Consider the following 22,433-nt stretch of genomic DNA (forward strand, 5'->3'; position numbering starts at 1 on the left):
CAGGATGACCTACATCTCCCTGTATACACCAGGATGGCCTACATCTCCCTGTATAGATCAGGATGGCCCACATCTCACTGTATATACAAGGATGACCTACATCTCACTGTATAGACCAGGATGACCTACATCTCACTGTATAGACCAGGATGGCCTACATCTCACTATATAGACCAGCATGGCCTACATCTCACTGTATAGACCAGGATGGCCTACATCTCACTATATAGACCAGCATGGCCTACATCTCCCTGTATAGACCAGGATGGCCTACATCTCCCTGTATAGACCAGGCTGGCCTACATCTCACTGTATAGACCAGGATGACCTTCATCTCCCTGTATAGACCAGGATGGCCTACATCTCACTGTATAGACCAGGATGACCTACATCTCACTGTATAGACCAGGATGACCTACATCTCACTGTATAGACCAGGCTGGCCTACATCTCACTGTATAGATCAGGATGGCCTACATCTCCCTGTATAGACCATGATGGCCTACATCTCACTGTATAGATCAGGATGGCCCACATCTCACTGTATAGACAAGGATGACCTACATCTCACTGTATAAACCAGGATGGCCTACATCTCACTGTATAGACCAGGATGACCTACATCTCCCTGTATAGACCATGATGGCCTACATCTCACTTTATAGATCAGGATGGCCTACATCTCACTATATAGACCAGGATGACCTACATCTCACTGTATAGATCAGGATGACCTACATCTCACTGTATAGATCAGGATGGCCTACATCTCACTGTATAGACCAGGCTGGCCTACATCTCACTGTATAGATCAGGATGGCCTACATCTCACTGTATAGCCCAGGATGACCTACATCNCACTGTATAGACCAGGATGGCCTATATCTCACTGTATAGACCAGGATGGCCTAGATCTCACTGTATAGAGCAGGCTGTCCTACATCTCACTGTATAGATCAGGATGGCCTACATCTCACTGTATAGACCAGTATGGCCTAGATCTCACGGTACAGACCAGGCTGATCTACATCTCACAGTATAGACCAGTATGGCCTAGATATCACAGAGGTTGCTTCCCTAATGGTGGGAGTAAAAAAAAAAATGTACCAACACACCACCCAATTTTTCTATAATTCTTAAAAGAGATCTCTGCAATCACATGCCTGTACTTTTCACATGCCATTCACACTCCACCCATATAGATGTAAATAAACATTTTTTAAAAAGTTTAGAACTTTGGAAATTCCCAAATAACTTTTAGAATGTACTTGTCCAAATGAACAGTCTTAAACAAGTCCTATCTATGAGTCAGGTATGAAAGCTCATACCCATAACTCCAACACGAGGACTGCCCCGAGTTCAAAGTCAGCTTGGGCACATAAGTTCCAGACCAGCCTAAACAATAGAATAAGATCTTATTTCAAATAAGATAAAATAAATCGGGAATGTCTCAGAAGGCAGAGTACTTTCCTAGTATATGAAGTCTATGTGCTTAATCCCATTGTCAACGGAGTGGGATGGGGGTTCTTAGGTCAGAGCATACCCTCCTATAATCCCAGCACACAAGAAACAAAGGAAGAGTCCAGGCCAGCCTGGCTGGTCTACACACTGAGTTCCAGCCTAGTTACATAGCAAGACACAGTCTTAAAAATGCAGTGATTAATTAGTAATGTCTAAGTACCTGGTATTTCTTAAGTTCTCTCTTCAGCTGGAGAACTGTCACATGCTGGGGTCCTTCTTCCATGTTCCCAATGCCCTGGTTTCCAGGCAATGGGGTGAGGACAGCCTTCCTGACTTCCTGAGTCCTGCTAAACCACTCCTGTAGCTTGTGCTGCTGTTTCTGGTTTAGTCTGACAGCATCTTTTAAGTCCACCAGAAAGGCAAATGCTTGCGCTATGCAGTCCTGATACCCCAGACATTCCTCCTGGAGCTGAGCTACCTGTTCCTCCAGAGAATGGATCCGATTCTGGTCAGGAACATTCTCTGAAGACGCCTGGCTAGTTTGGCTGATACTGGCCTGATGGCTCTGCAAAGCTTCTCGAAGCAACTTAATCTCAAATTCCATTTCATCCATTCGGTCTGCCTGGGGGCTGAAGTTTAAAGCAGGTTTGTTTCTAATGTTCCGTGCTCTGTTGGCATATTTGAGAGAATTTAAGGACTCATCAAAATCCGAGGAAGACGGGCTGACACACGTGATCATGACAGTCTTGGCACTGCCACCCAGGGAGTCTTTCAGAAGCCGGGTAATCTTAGCATCCCTATATGGAATATGAGAGCTCTTCCTGCGTGGATCCCCGAGGGCACTTATTACGTTGCCTAGAGCGAGCAACCCGCTGTTGATTTGAATGGACTCTTTGAATCGTTCGCCAGTGTTCCCGGTCTTGGTCACTCTTTCTGATCCAGCCAAATCCACAAAGTGGAATTTGGAGACAATAGGCTGATGTGAGTACCACTCTCCGCTTTCAGCTGCCTCTGCATTTTTCTCGACTTGGCACACACTTATTGTGAAGATGGCGTGGGATCTACTGGAGTGCTCGTTCATCTGGGTGGTGCCTGTGTGCCTGGCCGCATTCCCTACCTGCAGGAGACTCATCACATCCTCCACGCTCTCTACTTGGCATTCCTTGGCCCCAACAATCACTTAAAACACAAAGTTTTAAAACCAAATTTTCATCAAAATCCAATACAATTAAATTAATCACACAACAGTTACCCTTTGCTAAGCAACCCAAAAAGATAACCTTTTTTTTTAAAAGCAGTAATGTTTCAAATAACATTAGTGAATATCATTAAATAATTGCAGAAAAACTCCAACAGAAATTATTTTTAAAATAGGACTCAAATTTAAACTCTAAAAGATGTATTTTACTTGTTAAGATCCAATTCTTGCTTTTGGTCAAACACCATAATGAATTCTTTAGAATGAATGACATTCAGAGCCTCTGGGGCTGGAGTTACAGAGCTCATAGGCAGAGTGGTTACAAAGTGCATGTAAGGCCCTGGGCTCAAGCTCCAGAATCGAGAAAAACAAAATGAAACAAAACAGAAAGAACACTTTGTTTCCATATTTTGATTTGTAATTATTCTATGAAAACAGGAGCCATGGCTGGTGGCACAAATCTGTGACCCAATCTACTCATGAGGCTGTGGCAGGAGGATTGGAAAGTTCAAAGCCAGTCTGGGAAAGGTGAATTAAAGGCCAGTACAGGCAATTTATAATGAGACACTCTGCCCCCAAATCTTTAAAAATTAAAAACAAAAAAGGAAGCTACGTGTGGATTCTGTGGCACAGCATGGCAAAACAAGAATATGAGCACAGAGGAAAACCAAATTCGTCCTTTATTCTTGGCATCCTGACAGGTCCCTGGGTCTTACGAAGGCTCTAGAGTTTCACTGAGCTACTTCACCTGTGTTCCCCTTCTCATCTTCTCGGATGTGAAGGTCCTTCATAGACGTCTCCAACTCTAGAAGATCTCTTAGGTCTTCCTTATACACTTCTATATACGACACTTTGATTTTAAAGACAATGCTAGGATTTTCAGAGATGCTCTGAAATATTTCTTGGATAGCTCGAGGAATGATACCCTTTTGACCCTCCACAACTGATGCTGAAAATTCAGAAATAGAAAGCATATCTGAGTCTTGAAATAAACAAAGGCTACAATCTGGAATTTATGCTTAATATATTTTTCTTACATTTCTATTATAAGAATTGTTACACCTGGACAGGCATGGTGGCACACACCTTTTCTTCTAGCACTCAAGAGACAGAGGCAGCCTGGCTGACCTACACTGAGTTCCAGCCACGGTTGCATAGCAAGATAGGATTTCAAAAAGTATATTATTAATTGAACTTAGCCAGGGCTAGACCACACAACTATAAAATCCAGAGGCAACAGGCTGGGAACATTGCTCACTAGGTAAGAGCTCTCTCTGGACAGCAGAAGGACCTGAGGTGAGAGCCCCAGCAACCATGTAAAAAGTCAGGCACGGCACAAGGGCATCTGTAACTCCAGAGGGAAGGCCAGGAGCATCCTGGGATGGATGATCACCAGCTCCAGATTCAGGGAGAGACCCTGTCTCAGTGGAACAGAGTTGAGAGTGATACAGCAGAACATCCAACATCCTCCTCTAGCCTCTGCATGTGCTTGCACAGATATGAAAAGATACGTGTGTGTGTGTGTGTGTGTGTGCACTTACTATGCATACACCATGTATATGTTCACATGTATCCCTTATGCAGAATTTATCCACTTAACAAATATGTGTTCAGTACTTACTATATATAATGCAACATTCTAGGGCTCTGGCACAATCAACAAAATAAAGGGAAAATCCCCTAATGTTGTAGAATTCTACAAACAGGCAGTAACAATGACTAAAACCTGTAAACTACATGGCATATTAAAATGCTAGCTAGCCACACATGGTGATAGACTCCTAAAATTCCACTGAGATATGGGGGCTGAGAACTCACAGCCAACCTGGACAGAGCAAGGCTATCTCAAAAGCAAACACAGATGAACCCAAACAAGCAGAGTGAGTGGAGGGCGGAGCAAAGTGTGTTCGAGGCCGTGACTGCAAGTCCAAAAACAAAGGCCAAGGGTAGGACTTTCGAGTGGAAGAACACATGTTAAAGTACCAGATGATGTAATCACAAACAAGGTCAAAGGTCAGCACTGCCAGGATCAGGAGCAAGGACAGACTGACAAGAGATGAGGTCAGAGTGGTGGCACACTGCAAACCATGGATGTCCTTGTGGATGGCTGCCCACTTGGATTCCTTGTGGCTGAGGTCAGAGCCACAAAGAAAGCAGTAACATTATGGTCTGAAATTTTACAACTTAGTGGAGGACAGTCCTCACTACTGTCTTTTGCGGGAGTATGGATGGAGAGATGAGACCACTTCAGGGGCTCCAGTAGCAATCTGGTAAATGGGGGGTTTGGAAGATAAATTTAACAGATCCTGATATAGTATCAAGATGGAAACTGCATTTATGTTGAAAAGCCATTAAGGTTTTCTGTCAACTGCATGTGACATCACACACCTACAACCTTACAGTTTAGGAGCTTAGACAGGATTATTAAGGCTTTGAGGCCAGCCAAAGCTACAAAGTAAGGCCTTATCCTGCAGGGTTGGTAGAGTTGGGGAGGGAACAAAAGGACGGAGGGGGTGGAGAGATGGCTTATTGGTTAAAAGCATTTGCTGCTCTCCCAAAGGACCCAGGATCAGTTGACAGCACCCAGGTGGTGGTTCATTTATAACTCTAATCTCAGGGGATCACATACCCTCTTCTGGTCTTCACCGGCAACAGGCATATACATGTACACACACATACATGTAGGTAAAACATTCATATACATGAAAATAATCTTTTAAAAACCAGACTGAAAAGTTTCTGACTGACTGGATATGACATGAGAGAAAGTGCTGGTCAAGATGCCTGCAGGGTTTGCTCAGAGTCACTGCAGTTGCCATTGGTTCTAGTGGGTTTGAGGAATAGACAGCACATTCTTCTGACCTACTAAGGCAATCAGTCAGTTGGATCTGTGTCCTCGGAGCTTTAACAGTTATCTGGAAATAACTGGAAGCCATCTGTATGCAGACAGCATGAAATGGACCGAGCCTGGCTGTGACCACTAAGGACAAGATGTTTTAAAAGACAAAGGTGCCTGGGGGAAAGCCAACACCTGAGCTCTAGAGCACTTCTCATATTAGTTCATTTGCCAGAGCACCTGAGGAGGGACCAGCATCATAGGAAGAGGACCAAGAATGTGGTCAGTTACAGGAAACCAGGTGGAGAGTGTGATAATGGGTCCAGTGAGGTAAGAAATAAGAGCAGACCACTGCATTTAGCAGAGTGGTAACTTTAGGATTATCTCAACAGATTATCATCTCAACAGATGAATCTCAACGGCTGTAGAAGTCGGAATAGATGACTCTAAGACAGAGTGGGGGAGGGGATGGACAGTCCCAGAGGACAGTTTCATATCTGATGCACATGAATTTAAAAATCAGTTTCCATGGGCTGGGGATGCAGTTCACTGGAGAGTGTTTGCTGATGTGCATGGAGCTCTGGATCCAAGTCCCAACACTACACAGATTGGACACAGGGGTGCATGTCTGCACTTTGGCACCAGGATGTGGAACAAGAGGATCAAAAGTTCAAAGTCATCCTTAACCACACTGAAAGTTGTCCTCTGACCCCATTCATATGCTATGGTATACACCCTCAATAATAAATACAATTTAAGGATATACATAGGCATAGATTTTTTATAAAGAACTATGACATAGAAATTATGCCCCAAAGTGACAGATTATATAAAATTAACATTTGTATCATACAGCTAAGTAAACGATCTCATGAGTTAATAGAGTACAGGATTAAAAAGTATCTTCCTCAACTATACAGCACACAGGTATTAATATCTAAAATACACAAAAAGCTTCAAAAATTATCCCATCAATGAATGGACTAATGAACAGAATAGACCACTGTCAAAAGAAGTCCCTGCTGGAACAGCAGTCACCAGGACAACAACAAACGCTGGCAAGGATGCAGACACGGACCTGGACCTGCTGGTGGGATGCAAACTAGTCTGAACATCATGGAGATCAGAAAAATGCAAGGCCCCTGAGAAGCAAACCAGACCTGACATATGACTCAGCCGTACCACTTCTGAGTGTTTAACCCACAGACTCCAAGTTAAAAGATTCCAGAGACACTTGCACATGGGTCACTGCAGCATTATTTACAATAGCTAAGTCATGGAATCAACCCGGGTATCCATCGATAGAGGAATGGATAACAAACATGGTTTATACATACAGTGTCATATATGTATATAGACACACTGTCATATATATATATATATATATATACACACACACACACACACAAACACATATGACAGGAAAGGGGAAGTGAAACTGTCTGGGGATAAAGAGGATTGATGAGAAGGGAGAAGAGCAAGAAATGTGGGTAGAAGGATGTTGGGAGAATACACTCAAATTATATTATATACTTGTAAGAAAATAGTCTTCTGCATCCCAGCACAATAAAACAAAATTAAGGCCAGGCGATTAAAGTGCTGGGATTAAAGGCATGCACCACCACACCCAGCATAAACCTATTACTTTTATGTTAACTTCAAAAATTAACTTTATAAGGCAATGGCAGGGGAGGGCCTAGTGCAAACTAGGGCTGAGGTGGAGGAATCCTGATTTCAAGGACAACCTGGGCTACAGAGTAAGTTCAAGAACAGCATAGGCAGCTGAGTGACTCTTTCCCTTGAAACAAAAAAAAAGCAAAAAGAAGGCTAGCGATGTATCTCAGTAGTGTGGTGCTTAGCCGGCAACTTAGTTCTATTTCCAGTACCATAAAAACAAATCAAGATTTAAAATGTTAAGTTCTATGATGGACTCAAACAGATGGCTGTACACCAGTGCTTGTCTCAGCTAAGTCGGAAGACAAGGCAAAGCCAAGTAAAACATACCAACAGACCAGTGCTCAGTCATAAAAGAAATGAAGTCTTGATTCATGCTATAAAATGCTGAGAGTTTTAAAGTCTTACCAACATGGCCTCCTCCGATGGTGTATGTCTTCCCAGATCCAGTTTGTCCATATGCAAAAACAGTTGCATTATAGCCCTCGATGAGCGACAGCACTAGGGGCTTTATGCATGTGTTATAAACTTCATCCTGAGTGGAATTTTTGCCAAAAACAAAATCAAAAGTAAAAACTCTATCTCTCCCAATGATAATCTGCTGGGTGTTGGGGATATCCCTCACACAGACTTGATGATTATGCAGAACTTCTTTGCAGAGCAGAGGTCTAATTCGGACAGCCACTTTTATTGGTATTTCTTCCATGGTAGCTTGGATTTTACTTAATAGATTATACACTTAGTGTTCAATAACATGTGAGAAACATCCATTTTATGTAAGATCTGGACTCCTGCATATCAAAATAAAAGATATAGTTTAATTACTAGCTGCATTGATGCAATAAAAACCATTCATGTGTCAAAGCAGAGTCATTTAGAACAGATTCTTTACCAGTACAAATTATATTACAAAGTTGATCTGACTTGTAAAATGCTTAAGTAATTTAATAACGAAAAGATTCAGCATTTAGGTTTGCTTCACAATAGTTGTGGGGACTGAGGACCATGAATTGGTTAATTATAAAGTTAAAGGACAAAACCACAGAGTTCCTCTGTTTATGTCCAGCGTGTGATGCTTCCTACTTCTTAATCTAAATAATGAACAAGTACAGTTAGGAATAATTAATTAGTTAGGAAATCCAGGTGAGGAGATAACTCAGGAGTTATAAACATGTGAAAAGTAAATACTTGGGAAGGCCTTGAGATGGCTCAGAGATTAAGAAGACCGGCTGTTTTTCCAGAGGGCTTGGTTCAATTCCCTGCACCCACATCAGGCAACTCACAACCACCTGCAACTCCAGTTCCTGTACACACATGGTACACATAAATGTATATAGGCACACACCTATACATTTTGTGAATGTGTGTGTGTGTGTGTGTGTGTATAATACATAAATAAATAAGTTTTAGCCAGGTGGCAGGGGCACACACCTTTAATCCCAGCATTTGGAAGGCAGAGACAGGTGGATCTCTAAGTTTAAGGTCAACCTGGTCTACACAGTGAGTTCCAGGAAAACAAGAGCTGCACAGAGGAACCCTTGTCTTAAAAAATAAGAAAGAAAGAAAGAAAGAAAGAAAGAAAGAAAGAAAGAAAGAAAGAAAGAAAGAAAGAAAGAGAAAGAGGGGGAGGGGGAGAGAAGGAGGGAGGGAGAGAGAGGGAGAGAGGGAGGGAGAGAGAGAGGGTGAGAGAAAGAAAGAAAAGAAGAAAAGAAAGAAAGAAAGAAAGAAAGAAAGAAAGAAAGAAAGAAAGAAAGAAAAGAAAAGAAAAGAAAGAAAGAGGAAGAGGGAGGGAATGAAAATTTATAAATACATAAAATTTAAAGTAAATTATTTGTATTATATTTGAAGGTATTGAAAAATAGCATTTCATCTCACAAACATCAGTATAATTTAAAATAATTAGTTTAAAAGCAATCAAGACTACAGGCTACAGAATGGCTCAGCAGGTAGAGGGTTCCCCACATAAGCCCTGGAAAGCATGGGAGGTGGGAAGAGAAAAACACCTGCACAAAGTTGTCCTGACTTCCACTCATGCTCCATCACTTCCAAGCCTGGTGCATGCAGGGAACTAAACTTTTGAAAAATCAACAGGCAAATGGTGTCTTCTACTTCTAAACATTGCCTTAGCTTCTTTTCCTGCACTGTGATGAGAACAGCCCAAACAAATGCAGTCTATGGTGGAAGGAAATCAAGGCAGCAGCTTGCAGCCACTGCCCATGTTCTATCCACAGCCAGAGGAGAGCAACTAATGCAAGCTGCCTCTGCTCAGCCTGACACCCACATTTTAAATAGGATCCCCTCCCCAGGAAACTGTCCTTCCCAAAACTAAGGTGGGGCTCTCAGGACTGCAAATGGCTCAGTTTGTAAAGGCGCTTGCCACCAAGCCTGATGACCTGAGTGTGATCTCTGAATCCATATGGTGGAAGAACAGACGTCCACAGATGTCCTCTGACCTCCATAAATGTGTACACACACACATACACAATGTGTAAAAAATATGTAAAAACAGAATGAGTATTCCTTGTATCAGCTACCATAAGATAATCACCTACAGGCTCCCAGAGGTCTAGATTCTAGCATTGTGCCATGGCACCCATATATGGCTCTAACTATTTCTTGTTTCTTCTCTAGGTGACAAGTGTCTTGTACCAACAGTTTCAGATGCCTTTCTATGGGACCCCAGGGCTGACCCCTTTCACATGAGGTATCACCCAGTATGGCCCTGGGCACCTCTTATGCCCAGTGTTCTCACAGTAAGTAACTCAAGTGTGCATCAGTGAGGACTTTATTCTGCTGGCTGTTAAGACTTCTCTTCTGGGTTCCAGAGCACTTGTCTCATGACCATGGTGAAAACAACCAGTCTGATGGGGAAAGAGTCTTTGGGAAAGTGAGTTTTAAGATTATCACCAATCTAGAAGGCTGCTGGACAGCAAATAACCCTTCCTGAACTACTTGGTATGGAAATCTTCACTTTGGTTATATATGGTTTCTCACTCTGGTTTGGATCTCAGAGCAGTCCTGCTGCCTCCACCTCTCCAGCATTGCTACTATAACATAACAGCTCTGGAAATGTACCCATGATAAATTAATATCCACTATCCTTAAAAAACCAACCAAAACTCAGCTACACTAAAAATGAACAGCCAGAAGAGGCTCACAACAAAAATCTTGTATGTCACTAAAATCTCAGGTCCTTTGGGGCTTCAATATCCTTTGTTAACAAACTATCTTTAATGGGGGTTGGGGGTGACACAGACACGCACAGCTTGGCAGTTTCAATAATTCTTAATAAATCTTCAATAACAACAACAAAATACTCATATGTATCGTAAACCCTTATGTCCTAAAGCAATCTAAAAAAAAAACAAAAAAACAAAAACAAAACCCTCTAGGATGCAGTCTGCCAACAGTCATACAGAATAGATCACTTTTTTTTTTCCTTTTTTCTTTTTTTTTAAGTAAGGCAAAAATCTCAGTAAGGCAAAAATCGCTGTCTGGGCCAATGAGAGGGCTCAGCGGCACAGCACTTGTGGCCACGTGCCTGACAGTGTGGACTCAATCTCTGGAACCCACATAGTATGGGGAAAGAACTGACAGTTGTAAGCTGTCGTATAACCTCCACATGCTCACACTCATACACACATAAAATTTCTTATTAAAAAGGTTATGTTAAGCTGATCCCAACTTCTTTGGATCAATTGCTAATTTAAAAATAGCAACTAGCTCCAGTGTTGGTGACATGCGCCTTTAATCCCAGAACTCAGGCGGCAGAGGCAGGAGGATCTGAGTTCTAATTGGAGTATTTCCACTTCGTTGGTTTTTGTGAAGGAAATGTTGACATAAACAGTATGGCCATATAAGCGGCTATAATTTGCCTACCGTAATCATAAAAAGTAATATGGTGCACACATATATGGCTCATAAACAACATTCAGTCCATTTTTAAAAGCCCGTGACAGTTATTCTTCAGATTTAATGTAGTCCTGTATTCAGCAGGGAAATCTGATTGGCTGGTAATATTTGGGGACACGTTTTTTAAATATGACCAAATGCAAGGTAAGCATTGGGCGTCCTGTCTTGCCATTTGCTAGAAATAGGGTCTTCAACTACCGGCTTCCCGGGACGTGGTGGCAGGAGTTAGAAGTTGTGGTCCACGGGTTGTCACTTCTTTCCAGAGAAGCGTCCCGGCAGAGAACGATGCTCACAGCAACTCACGACTGCATAACGGAGCCTGAGTGTGAGCCGGGAAACCGGGAAACAGACCCGGACGGGCGGGCGGGCGGCGGGCACCGTCCCTCAGCGCCTCGCCGCCCCGAGGCTTCCCTCGCGACCGCAGGCTCACGGCGGCGCCTTCCTCACGCCGCAGTCGCGCGCCCCGCCGCCGCGCCCCCCGGCCCGCGTCCAGGCCCCCCGCTGCTACCTCAGGACGCCCCGCTCCGTCCGCCGCTCGCCTGCCGCGTCCGCGACCCTCAGTGGGGCCGCCGCAGGCCGGGTGCCGCCGGCTTCGCGCCCGTCGGGCCCGCGGCGCACCGACCCGCTCCGGACAGCCCAGGTCTTCGCAGGCGAGCGCCCCCGCCGCGGCCTTCCTCCGCCCTCCGCGCCCACGCCTTTTGTTGTCACCAGTTCTCACGGCAACGGCGCAGCACGCCTCCCGCCACCTCTCCGCGACCCCGCCCCCCCGCTGGCTCCGCCCCAAGCCGTCCCCGCCCTACGTAGGCCCGGGTTCACGCAAAACCTGCCAGCCGTCTCCGCCCCCAACACGCCCCGCCCCAAGGCTCCGCCCCGCGGCCGCCCTTCCTTCCGTGGAGACCCCAGCTGAGCCTACCCCGGGATCCTTCTCTGAGAACCCCAGTAAACACACACGGGACGTGCGACAGGTTGAGTTTAGGTACTCCGCTACTGCCTCAGGCAGTGCGGCTTTGAAACAAGGTTTTATGTAGCACAGGCTACTTGAGTGTGTCTAATCCTACTTCTCTGGAGGTCCCCAGGCACTTGCCACCACACCCTCATGGTGCAGGTACCTGAAACCAAGGCCTGATGTACATGATACCCTCTCAGGGACAAAAAGGGGTGAGGGTGGGACAGTGGCTTTCAACATTGACCTGATCCGTTAACAGGTAAATTTGAAAGGTCAACATAGTATGGTTCAAGCCTGAGACAGTCTAGGGGGAAAAAGCCTACTATATGACTCAATATATGTATAACTACATAAATGAAAACAAACGTTTCATGAGGACTAGAGAGATGGCTCATCGGTCGGGAGCACTGACTGCTTTTCCAGAGGTCCTGAGTTCAATTCACAGCAACCACATGGTGACATGCAACCATCTGTAATGGGATCCAATGCCCTCTTCTGGTGTGTCGGACAGCTACAGTGCACTCATATATACATTAAGTAAATAAACCAATAATATCTTTTAAAAAACACTCGGTAGCTCAGATCTTATTCTAGTCTAACTTTTCTTAATGTTGGCACATATGTGTACCACATGCATGCCTGGTGTTCTCAGAGGCCAGAAGAGAGCACTGGGTCCCCTGGAACTGGAGTTACAGATAGTACAGAGCTGTACCTGTGGCTGTGGGCAACAGAACCCGTCTTCTGTGTGCTTTAAGCCTCTGAGCCATCTATCCATCCATCCCCAGATTTTCCCTAAATAGATTGCACTGGCACAAAGGGGCGTGGCATAGTGATTGGGCACGCTTTTAGAATGCACAAGGCACAGAGTTCACTTTCCAGGATTTCTTCCTCAGACAACCAACTTCATAACTCAGTACTAGAATGCAGCCTGCAGTTTAGCATGCTTTGGTTCTCAGTGGAATCTAGCTGAACGGATAAGATGTTTCCTACACAAGAGCTATTGCTGCTGTACCTTGGTGTCTTCATTAGGGTTGAGAGTGCTGTGAAGGAGCATGACCCAAAACATCTTGGAGAGGAGAGGAAACAGTTTGTTTGGCTTCCATGTCCTGAATCACAGGCCGTGGAGGGAAGAAGCCAAGGAGGGAATTCTAACTGAGCAGGAACCTAAAGACGGGAGCTGAGGCAGAGGCTGTGGAAGGGTGCTCCTCATGGCTTGCTCAATCTGCTGTCTTACAGAACCCAGGCCCACTAGTCCAGGTGGCCCCACCCACGATGGTCTAGGCTCTTCCCCATCAATCATGGATTAAGAAAATGGTCTACAGGCTTGCTTGCAGTCCAATCTTAGTGGAGGTGTTTTCTCAGTTGAGGTTCTCTACTCTCAGATGACTGTAGCTTGTGTCCAGTTAACTTAAAACTAGCCAGGACGCTTGGGTTTAAATGCTGAGAAGTGACTGGTTGTCTCATCAACCATCTAGTCTGTCCTTGGAGAACTAACGAGGCGCCATCCCCACCCTTTCCTTTTACCTCCTCTTCACGAGGTAAACAATTTGCTCCTATATGCACTAGCTACTGTGTCGTGCTGCCTGACCATAGCTCAAAGCAGTGGTGATGTCAATTGGCTATGGACTGAAACCTGTAAGATCTCAAGCCATTGGAAACTCCTCTTGCTACGGATCTCTGTGAGTTATTTATCTTAGGCCAGTCCTTGTTACTGTTCTATTGCTGTGAAGAGACACTTCCGCTAAAGCAATTATAAAAGAAAGGATTTAACTGGAGGCTTACAGTTTCAGAGGGTTAGCGCGTTACCCTTGTGGCAGGGGCAGGGGGCACAGTGTCAGGCAGGCACGGCAGTGGAACAGTAGCTGAGAACTCATACATGTGATCCCCAAATTGCAGGCAGGGAAGATGAGACTGGACCTTATAAAGGGCAGAATGGACTTGTACATATAGATAAACACTGGAGAAGTCAGGAAAGTTACACTCACAGCCATGCTTCAAAGGAAAGAGATGTTTAACCTGTCTGCCCCAGGGAATGCTGGGAATGTATTTACAACCTAGTAATCCTTTGCTGCATGGAGAGCCTGGCTATGCCCACATCTTCCAGAATTGGTGTTTTTCTTATCCCACACCCCTTACCCCTAAAACTTTGAGCGTTACAAACTTCAAGGCCTTAACATCCATCCTTATGAGTGATGTCACATGTGCTTTACAATGGCCCAAGTGAGCCAGGCCAATCCTGATACTCACAGGCATTATGTTTACCTCAGTCTCCCTGGACCAGTGGTTCTCAGCCTGTGGGTCATGACTCCTTGAACAACCCTTTCACAGGGGTCACATATCAGATATCCTGCATATCAGGTATTATTTACATTATAATTCATAACAGTAACAAAATTACAGCTAAGAAGCAGCAACAAAAAGTAATTTCATGGTTTGGGGTTACCACAACATAAGAACTGTATTAAAGGGTCGTATGTAGCATGAGGAAGGTTCAGAACCATTCTTCTAGACCCTAAACCTTGGGCCCTACTACCTCTGAGCCAACAGTAACCGTCTCTGTGAAAGACACCAGATGTACTTTGTAAAGAATCTCAAAGTAAAAGTTATCTTAAATTTCTTGTACACGTGGGACCGAGGGGTTATCAGAAAACTCCCCCCCCAAATTGTGTTGTGATTAAATATGGCTAAAATAAATAATCTGGTGTCAGATTCTAGAAGTCCAGCACTGGCACCTAAAAGTGGATCTGAACAGCTCCATTCTTGTCTCTTTGAGGTCATTTTCTCTGCCTGCTCTAAAGCCTGCAGGGACCTCTCCAAGCCTAGGATAGGCTTTTGAAACCACAAAGCCTACTCCTAGTGTCACACTTCCTCCAACATGCCACACCTCCTAATCCTTCCCAAACAGTTCCACTGAGTACAAAGCATTCAAATATGTGAGCACACGGAGGCCACTCTCCTTCAAATCAACACAGGCATCCCGCTACAGTAACAGAAGGAAGGGTGCATTAGCCACCCATTGTACTTAGTGCCTTCTGCTGAGCCGCAAATCAAAGTTAGTGGCTTGAAACAACATACAGTTCTTACAGTCTGAGTCTGGAACCTGGGGCTGGACCAGCTGAGTCCTGATTCAGGGCCCTCACAAGGGTTCTATGCTCTCTCTAGTGATCTGTCTAGAGGGATGGTTCTCAACCTGTGTATCACAACCCTTTGGGGGCAGAATGATCCTTCCACAGGGTTCACCTAAGACCATCATAACAGTAGCAAAATTATAGTTCTAAAATAGCAACAAAAATAATTTTATGGCTGGCGGGGGGGGGGCAGGGGAGGTCACCAAAATGTGAGGAACTATGTTAAAGGGTAATAGCATTAGGAAGTTTGAGAACTGTGGGGCCAGGGAGCCATGGTACAGGGGGAGCAGGCCTGAAACAAGAGTGGAGTCAAGGCATGTCCAATCTGCAGAAATCTCATCCTGGGATGAGCAGGAATAGGATCACTCCCCTTCCCCCCACCCCGTGCCCCAGACTTGCTGATCCCCATCCACGTAACCCTGTGTCGCATTGAAGGAGGTCAGGTAGCCAGGTTCAACTTCCTTTCCCCTTATAAGGTCATGTCCTGCAGGATCTGAAATTCCTCCTTATGCAAATGAGGCATCCCCAGCACCCTGACCCTGCAAATGATGTACGTTTCCCCCATATCCGCCAATCAGCCCCCAAAAGTATAAATGACCTTTGTCCCTCCTCCCCCCACTAAATGAGCTGTCTCACTGATGTCTGTCTCCCAAGAGTCTGTTCTTGTAGTACACACACTCACTGCCTGAGGTCTCCAATTCACAGCACTCCAGGTGGAGAGGCAGAGCCTGGACCACAGAGAACCACCTGTCTAAAGCAAGAATCAAATTAAGGGGAGACAAGTCCCTGATATTATAATGCCTTCTGATATGAAAAGACTAATAATAATTTTTTAAAATGCATTTTAGACATAGAAATCACTTAGTCGGGAATTCCACTGCACCCAGTGCTGTTGCTGATAACCAGAATCCAGTGACACCACGAACTCAAGATAACCAGACACATAACTGCGTAAGCAGAAAATTCTATGACACCCACTTGTCATAAACAAAGACCAAGAGCAATGTACCTCTCTTCACCTGTTCAGGATGGCTGGAGACTCTGGAGAAATGGTAGCTTGATCTGCCCTGCTGTTGAAGAGTGCGGTCCTGGGGTTCTGACCCTTGAACCAGAGAGTTGAAGTGGAAACTTACTGGTTCTTTGGAGAGTCGGTGCTTTGCTGGGGCAAACACGGGAAGGATTGTTTTCCTGAAGTAGACACAGGTGAAAGACTAAGACAGACTCATGAAGGAACATTTCGCTGAAGCAGACACAGGAGAGAGGATGTTAAGCTAAGGCAAACATGTGAAAGAACACGTTATGAAGGATTCTTTGCTAACGACATGCGTGTATTGGTCTGCTTTACATTGTGAAGTTGAGCTGCATTTGTTGGACTCCATGGATTTGGACTGATTGGCTACACGTGCTAAGGCAAGGCACGTGGAGTACATGTGATGTTTGGAGGGTACAAATAGGACTCCATGGAGTGACAGAGACAGAGCTTGGCTTGCTGGCACAGCTGGTACAGTGAGTGTGGGTCTCACGTCTTTGCCGATCTTCACTTTCCTGAGAGAGGCACAGCCCAGAACTTCTCCTGATGTTCCTAGTGGTCCCTCCTGCTGACTCCAGCCGAGGCTGAGGCCAGGCTGTCTCTGCCAGGTCATGTCACTGCTGTTGCTATCCCGACTCTACCGAACTGGACGACTGGTTGTATCCGTGAGGTGTTTGCGAGTGAACAAAGCCTGTCTGTTACTGCTAACTTGTGAACTGAACGACTGATTTCCAGACAGCACACAGAAGAGTTGCTCCAAAAAAAAACCTTTCTAAACAGTTCCACTTTCCCCATATCCTTTCTTTCCCACTACTTCTGGTGGAAGGTGGGCTCAAAGGAAGGTTAAAGAGCTTAAAAACCATCATTTAAAATAGGACTTGAAAAAATTAAAATTACAGAGATTACTATTAGAGACTGGACCCAAGCTCCATATATCACACAGGTGAGCAGCCATGGGGAGACAGGCTTAGGATCGTAGTTAGACACGTGGAGTGAGAAGCTCGTATGAAGACCTTCAGCATAATAAAATATAATTTTAGTTATACCGACTGAGCATACCTACCTCCTTGCTCCCAACATCTTCCTGTTGAGAAATCATTGCACACACTTAGAGACTAACAAAGGGAAATCTCTTTAGTGGTGCTTTGTTGGCTAGGCTAACACCCAAGGAAGAGCTGCATGTTCAACAGATTTTACTAAATTATGTACACTCTAGGCTTACACATCGCACAAACACTGTGAGTCTTAAATCTCTTTCAGATCCTGGCCCCAGGTTACACTTTGAACAATTTACAGAGCACTAAAAGTCTGGCCACTCAGACAGATAGGAGATTTATGCAGCAAAGAGATTACATATTACTGGAATTTTTATAAGTACACCAGTGTTACTCTTTTTCAAATAATTGTTACCAAGGTTCATCTTGCCCACCTGGCAGAATTATGTTTCCCGGATAAGAACACAGGGAACTTAATGGCAGGCCAGAACTCTTTAGGACAGTGGTGACCCTACCGCGTTGCCCTAGAGGTATGTCTTTAGTATGGGAATCAGGGCCTAATGACTGGTGAATCCTGCTGATAAACATCTAGTTCCCTGCACCGCACATTCCCTAGTCTCTAACAGGCCTGGTTAGCGCACTCCTTATCTTTCAGGTGTTTAGGACGCAGGGCTCCCTTAGCTAAATATCACTAGTGTGACTTAATGTCTCCTGAGCAAGTCTATTAGTAAATCCTTTATGACATCAATTTTATTTTATTTTTTTAAAATGTTTTTTTGAGACAGGGTTTCTCTGTGTAGCCCTGGCTGTCCTAGAACTCACTCTGTAGACCAGGCTAGCCTCGAACTCAGAAATCCGCCTGCCTCTGCCTCCCGAGTGCTGGGATTAAAGGCATGCCCCACCACTGCCCGGCTATTTTATTATTTTTTAAAGATTTATTTTTACTTATATGAATACACTGTAGCTGTCTTCAGACACACCAGAAGAGGGCATTGGATCCATTACAGACAGTTGTGAGCCACCATGTGGTTGCTGGGAATTGAACTCAGGACCTCTGGAAGAGGAGTCAGTGCTTTTAACTGCTGAGCCATCTCTCCAGCCCCATAACATCTATTTTATTACCTTGAGCTTCTTTTATGTTAATTAAAATTGTAATTAAGGTGAAAACCAGAGACAAGGCCATTTTAGGATTAGCTGAAACAGGATCTTCCAGCCCCAAGGAAGCACTCCATTCCTTTAGCTTCATTGAACTGGAGATTCACACGCTTCCTGGCTGCAGACCAGAGGCCATCCTGGCTCCTTCTCAGGCCCCTGGCAGGTGTCCTTTCCCATCAGAGCAAGCCATAACAGAAGAGGGCATTGGATCCCATTACAGATGGTTGTGAGCCACCATGTAGTTGCTGGGATTTGAACTCAGGACCTCCGGAAGAGCAGTCTTAACCACTGGAAGTGCTCTTAACCACTGAGTCACCTCTCCAGCCCACCTTCTCATTCTTACTGAAGCTCCTCTCCAGGTTTGTGAGGGAAGTCCACCCTTCTTAAGGCCCCACCATGTTTGGATTTCCCAATATTGCATAGTTGAGTCTAACCCTCTCCTTCTTCCCTACTTAAGGTTTCTGTTGTGAGGATGCGACACAATGACCACAGCAACTCTTATAAATGAAAACATACAACTGGGGGCTAGCTACATTTCAAAGGTTTAGTCCACTGTCATCACGGTGGGGAGCATGGTGGCATGCAAGGAGTTCTACATCTGAATAGGCAGGAAGGAGGAAGAGAGGGTGACACTGGGCCTGGCTTGAGCATCTGAAACTTCAAAACCTGACCCAGCCTGACATACTTCTTCCAATAAGGCCACACCTCCTTCAACAAGGCCACACCCACTCAAACAAAGCCCCACCTACTCCAATGAGGTCACACCCACTCCAACAAAGCCATACCTACTTCAACGAGGCCATGTGTCCTAGTCCTTTCAAGTAATGCCACTCCTATTTGCCTTTGGGGGCTTTATGCTTAATCTTTCCCTTCATACATGGTAGAGTTGCGTCTAATGCTCCTCTCCATGTATTGGATACTTTCGTCTAACACTTCCTTCCATATATTATACACTTGTGTTGAATGCTTCCCTCCCACATGGAGGCCCAATTCTGGCCCCGAGGACCTCTCATTACAATAAACCTCACTGATGGGAATTCTGTGAGCTTTTCTTGACCAACATCTCCTGTTCCTCCTCCTCCTCCTTTCTTTCCTCCTCCTCTTCCTCTTTCTTTTTTGGTGATTTTTGAGTCAGGGTCTTACTATGCAGTTCTGGCTGTCCTGAGATTCACTTGTAGACCAGGTTAGCCTTGAACTCACAAAAATCCATTTGGCTCTACTCCCCACCCGCCAGTGCTGGGATTAAAAGCACTTGCTTCAGCAGCTGCCACTACCACCACTTGGCTTTTCTTAATGATCAGCATTTCACACCTAATGACTTTATTGGTCACTGATAATCATTTTCAAGATCTATTAATTTCAAGATCATTGCAGAACAATAATGCTCAAATTCTAATAGTCATTTGCATTCATTAGCTCAAATTATTCTATAATAAAGGCTTCCCTCTACACAGTTAACCCTAAAATGGTGTTCATACAGGGACTGGTGGACTAATACTTCTTTTCTCTCTTTTATTTATCAGTTGTGATGGTGATGAATTGGTCCCTACCAAAATCCCCAAACCAAATATTATAGTTTCTTTCCTTGGCGTATGTGTGATTATGAATTTATAGATTTTTGTTTGTTTTCCAAATACTATGTTTAGTTCTCAAAGTAAGAGTTTCAGCCGGGCGGTGGTGGCGCACACCTTTAATCCCAGCACTTGGGAGGCAGAGGCAGGCAGGTTTCTGAGTTCGAGGCCAGCCTGGTCTACAGAGTGAGTTCCAGGACAGCCAGGGCTATACAGAGAAACTCTGTCTCGAAAAACAAAACAAAACAAAAACAAACAAACAAACAAAACACAAAAAAGAGTTTCTAGGCTTCTCAGATACCATGATCACCTATTATTTTTTAGAAGATTTATTTATATGTATGTGGATGTTCATTTGCACATATATGTCCACCATGTTTGTCCTGTGCCCAAGGAAGGCAAGGTTATCAGATCCCCTAGATCTGGAGGTACAGATGATTGTGAGCCACCACATGGTGCTGGAAATAGAGCCCACGTCCTGTGTAAGAGCAGCCAGTGCAGGAACTGCTGAGCCACACCTCCAGCCCATCACCTACTGCCCTTCTTCCTTTTAACCCAGGCTTCATGGAACTTAATGAACTGGCTGCTGGAGAGCTGGCTCGGCAGTTAAGAGCACTTGCTTGCAGAGGACCTGGGTTTGATTCCAGCCCCCACATGGTGGCTCTCACTGTCCAGGTGGATGCTCTTCTGACCACACATAGTTCATGTACCTACAAGCAGGCAAAACATTCATATGCATAAAGTAACATACATCTTTAAAAAACAAAGAACACAACTTAATCAAATGGTGACATTTGAATTTCAGCCCTGTAACAAGAATAGTGGTTAGAGTTCTGTGCCGACTGAGCTTTAACCTGTCCTCACAACAGTGGACTGGGGAAAAGAACAGTGGGTCTCATAGCTGCTCTTTACAGTATAAAAATCAGTTTATGTTGGAAAATCTTGGAGTTTACTGCCTGAGACATGAAATCCCGCAGTCCCCATAGGCTGATTGATGTTGTTGTCGTCGCTATTGTACCATGGACTAGGCTGGATTACAGTAGAGTTCATTACATAGCACAGACTGACCTCAAATTCACAGACATCCTCCTGCCTCTGCCTGTCGAATTCTGAGACTGCATCCATGAGCCACCATGGCTTCCCACACATGGTCTTCTTGTTGATAGACTTTGAACGCTACAAATTTAATGTGCATTTGGAAGGAAGCCAGGCCACTGCATGTTACAAATAGCCTTACATATTTGCTATGACAGAGTTCAAAGTCTGTCTTGGGAAAACAGACAATTTCTGAAAGTGGCCTGTAACTTTAATTTTGTTAAATCTTGTTTTTATTGATGGTTCTTAAACACTTTAATCTTCTTTGTAACCCACCACCCACCAGAAGTAGTGGAAAAGAAAGGATATGGGGTGAGGAGAAAGTGGAAACCTGTTTAGAAAGGTTCTTTGGAGCAAATCCTGTTTGTGTTGTCTGGAAATCGGCAGTTCAGTTCACAGGTTAACAGGCGGCAGCAGCTCGATCCACTCAAAAACACATCAGGGATAATACACCAGGAGTCCAGTTCAGTAGTCGGGTCAGCAACAGTGGTGACATGACCTAGCAGAGACAGCCAGGCCTCTGCTTCAGCTTGAGTCAGCAGGAGGGACAGCAGGAACACCAGAAGTTCTCAGCTGTGCTTCTCTCAGGGAAGTAAGATCAGGGAAGATGCGAGATCCACAAGTGTTGTACAGCTAGCTGTACCCTCAAGCCAAGCTTTTTCTCCGTCACTCTGTGGAGTCCTATTTATACCCTCCAAACATCACATACCCTCCATGTGCCTTGCCTTAGCACGGCCCTTGCCTCAGCATGTTACGTCCAATCAGCCCAAATCCCTGGAAGTGACAACACGCTGCAGCACACCACCAGAAGCTTTTCGGTGCATTTCTCTCTATGGAGTCCCGACAAACGCAGCTCAACTATGCAGTGTAAGGCAGACCAATACATGTGTGCTGTTAGCAAAGAATCCTTCATCGCATGTCCTTTCACGTGCTTGCGTTAGCAGAACATCCTCTCTCCTGGGTCTGTTTCAGGGAAACGTTCCTTCATGAGGCTGCCTCAGCCTTTTACCTGCGTCCACTTTAACAAAACACTCCTTCACATGTTTGCCCCAGCAAAACACCACCCAACCAACTTTCCGAAGGACCCTTAAGTTTCCACTTCAGTGGCCTGAATACGGTGTGCCTCCTTGGTGTACACATGGTGCACATGGTGAGCACACAGACACATGCAGACACACACACACACACACACACACACACACACATTTGCTAACTATTTAAAAATATTTATACTGGGCACAATAGTGCACACCTTTAATCCCTGCATTCAGAACTCAGAGGCAGGTGGAGCTTTGTGAGTTTGAAGCCAGCCTTCTCTACACAGTGAGTTACCAACAAGGACTATATAATGAGCTCCTGTCTCAAGAGAGAGAGAGTACAGAGATTAACTTCAAAACCGTCAGTTATAGCCTGGCATGGTGGCGCATGCCTT

At 44.8% G+C, this 22,433-nt stretch overlaps 1 protein-coding gene across 1 annotated transcript in view; it reads right to left on the minus strand.

Moving 5' to 3' along the window:
* Kif27 (kinesin family member 27) overlaps window positions 1-7,960 on the minus strand; it is a 71,445-nt gene extending 63,485 nt beyond the window's left edge. Inside the window, exons 1-3 of the mRNA XM_021215381.2 lie at window positions 7,578-7,960; window positions 3,408-3,608; window positions 1,682-2,640 (exon numbers count right to left, since the gene is read on the minus strand). Of these exons, the coding sequence (XP_021071040.1) occupies window positions 1,682-2,640; window positions 3,408-3,608; window positions 7,578-7,875 (1,458 nt within the window). The 5' untranslated portion in view covers window positions 7,876-7,960. The remainder of the gene's footprint in view (window positions 1-1,681; window positions 2,641-3,407; window positions 3,609-7,577) is intronic.
* Between the last annotated feature and the right edge of the window lie 14,473 nt (window positions 7,961-22,433).

The sequence above is a fragment of the Mus pahari genome, chromosome 16, assembly GCF_900095145.1.
Source record: "Mus pahari chromosome 16, PAHARI_EIJ_v1.1, whole genome shotgun sequence".
NCBI lineage: Eukaryota > Metazoa > Chordata > Mammalia > Rodentia > Muridae > Mus > Mus pahari.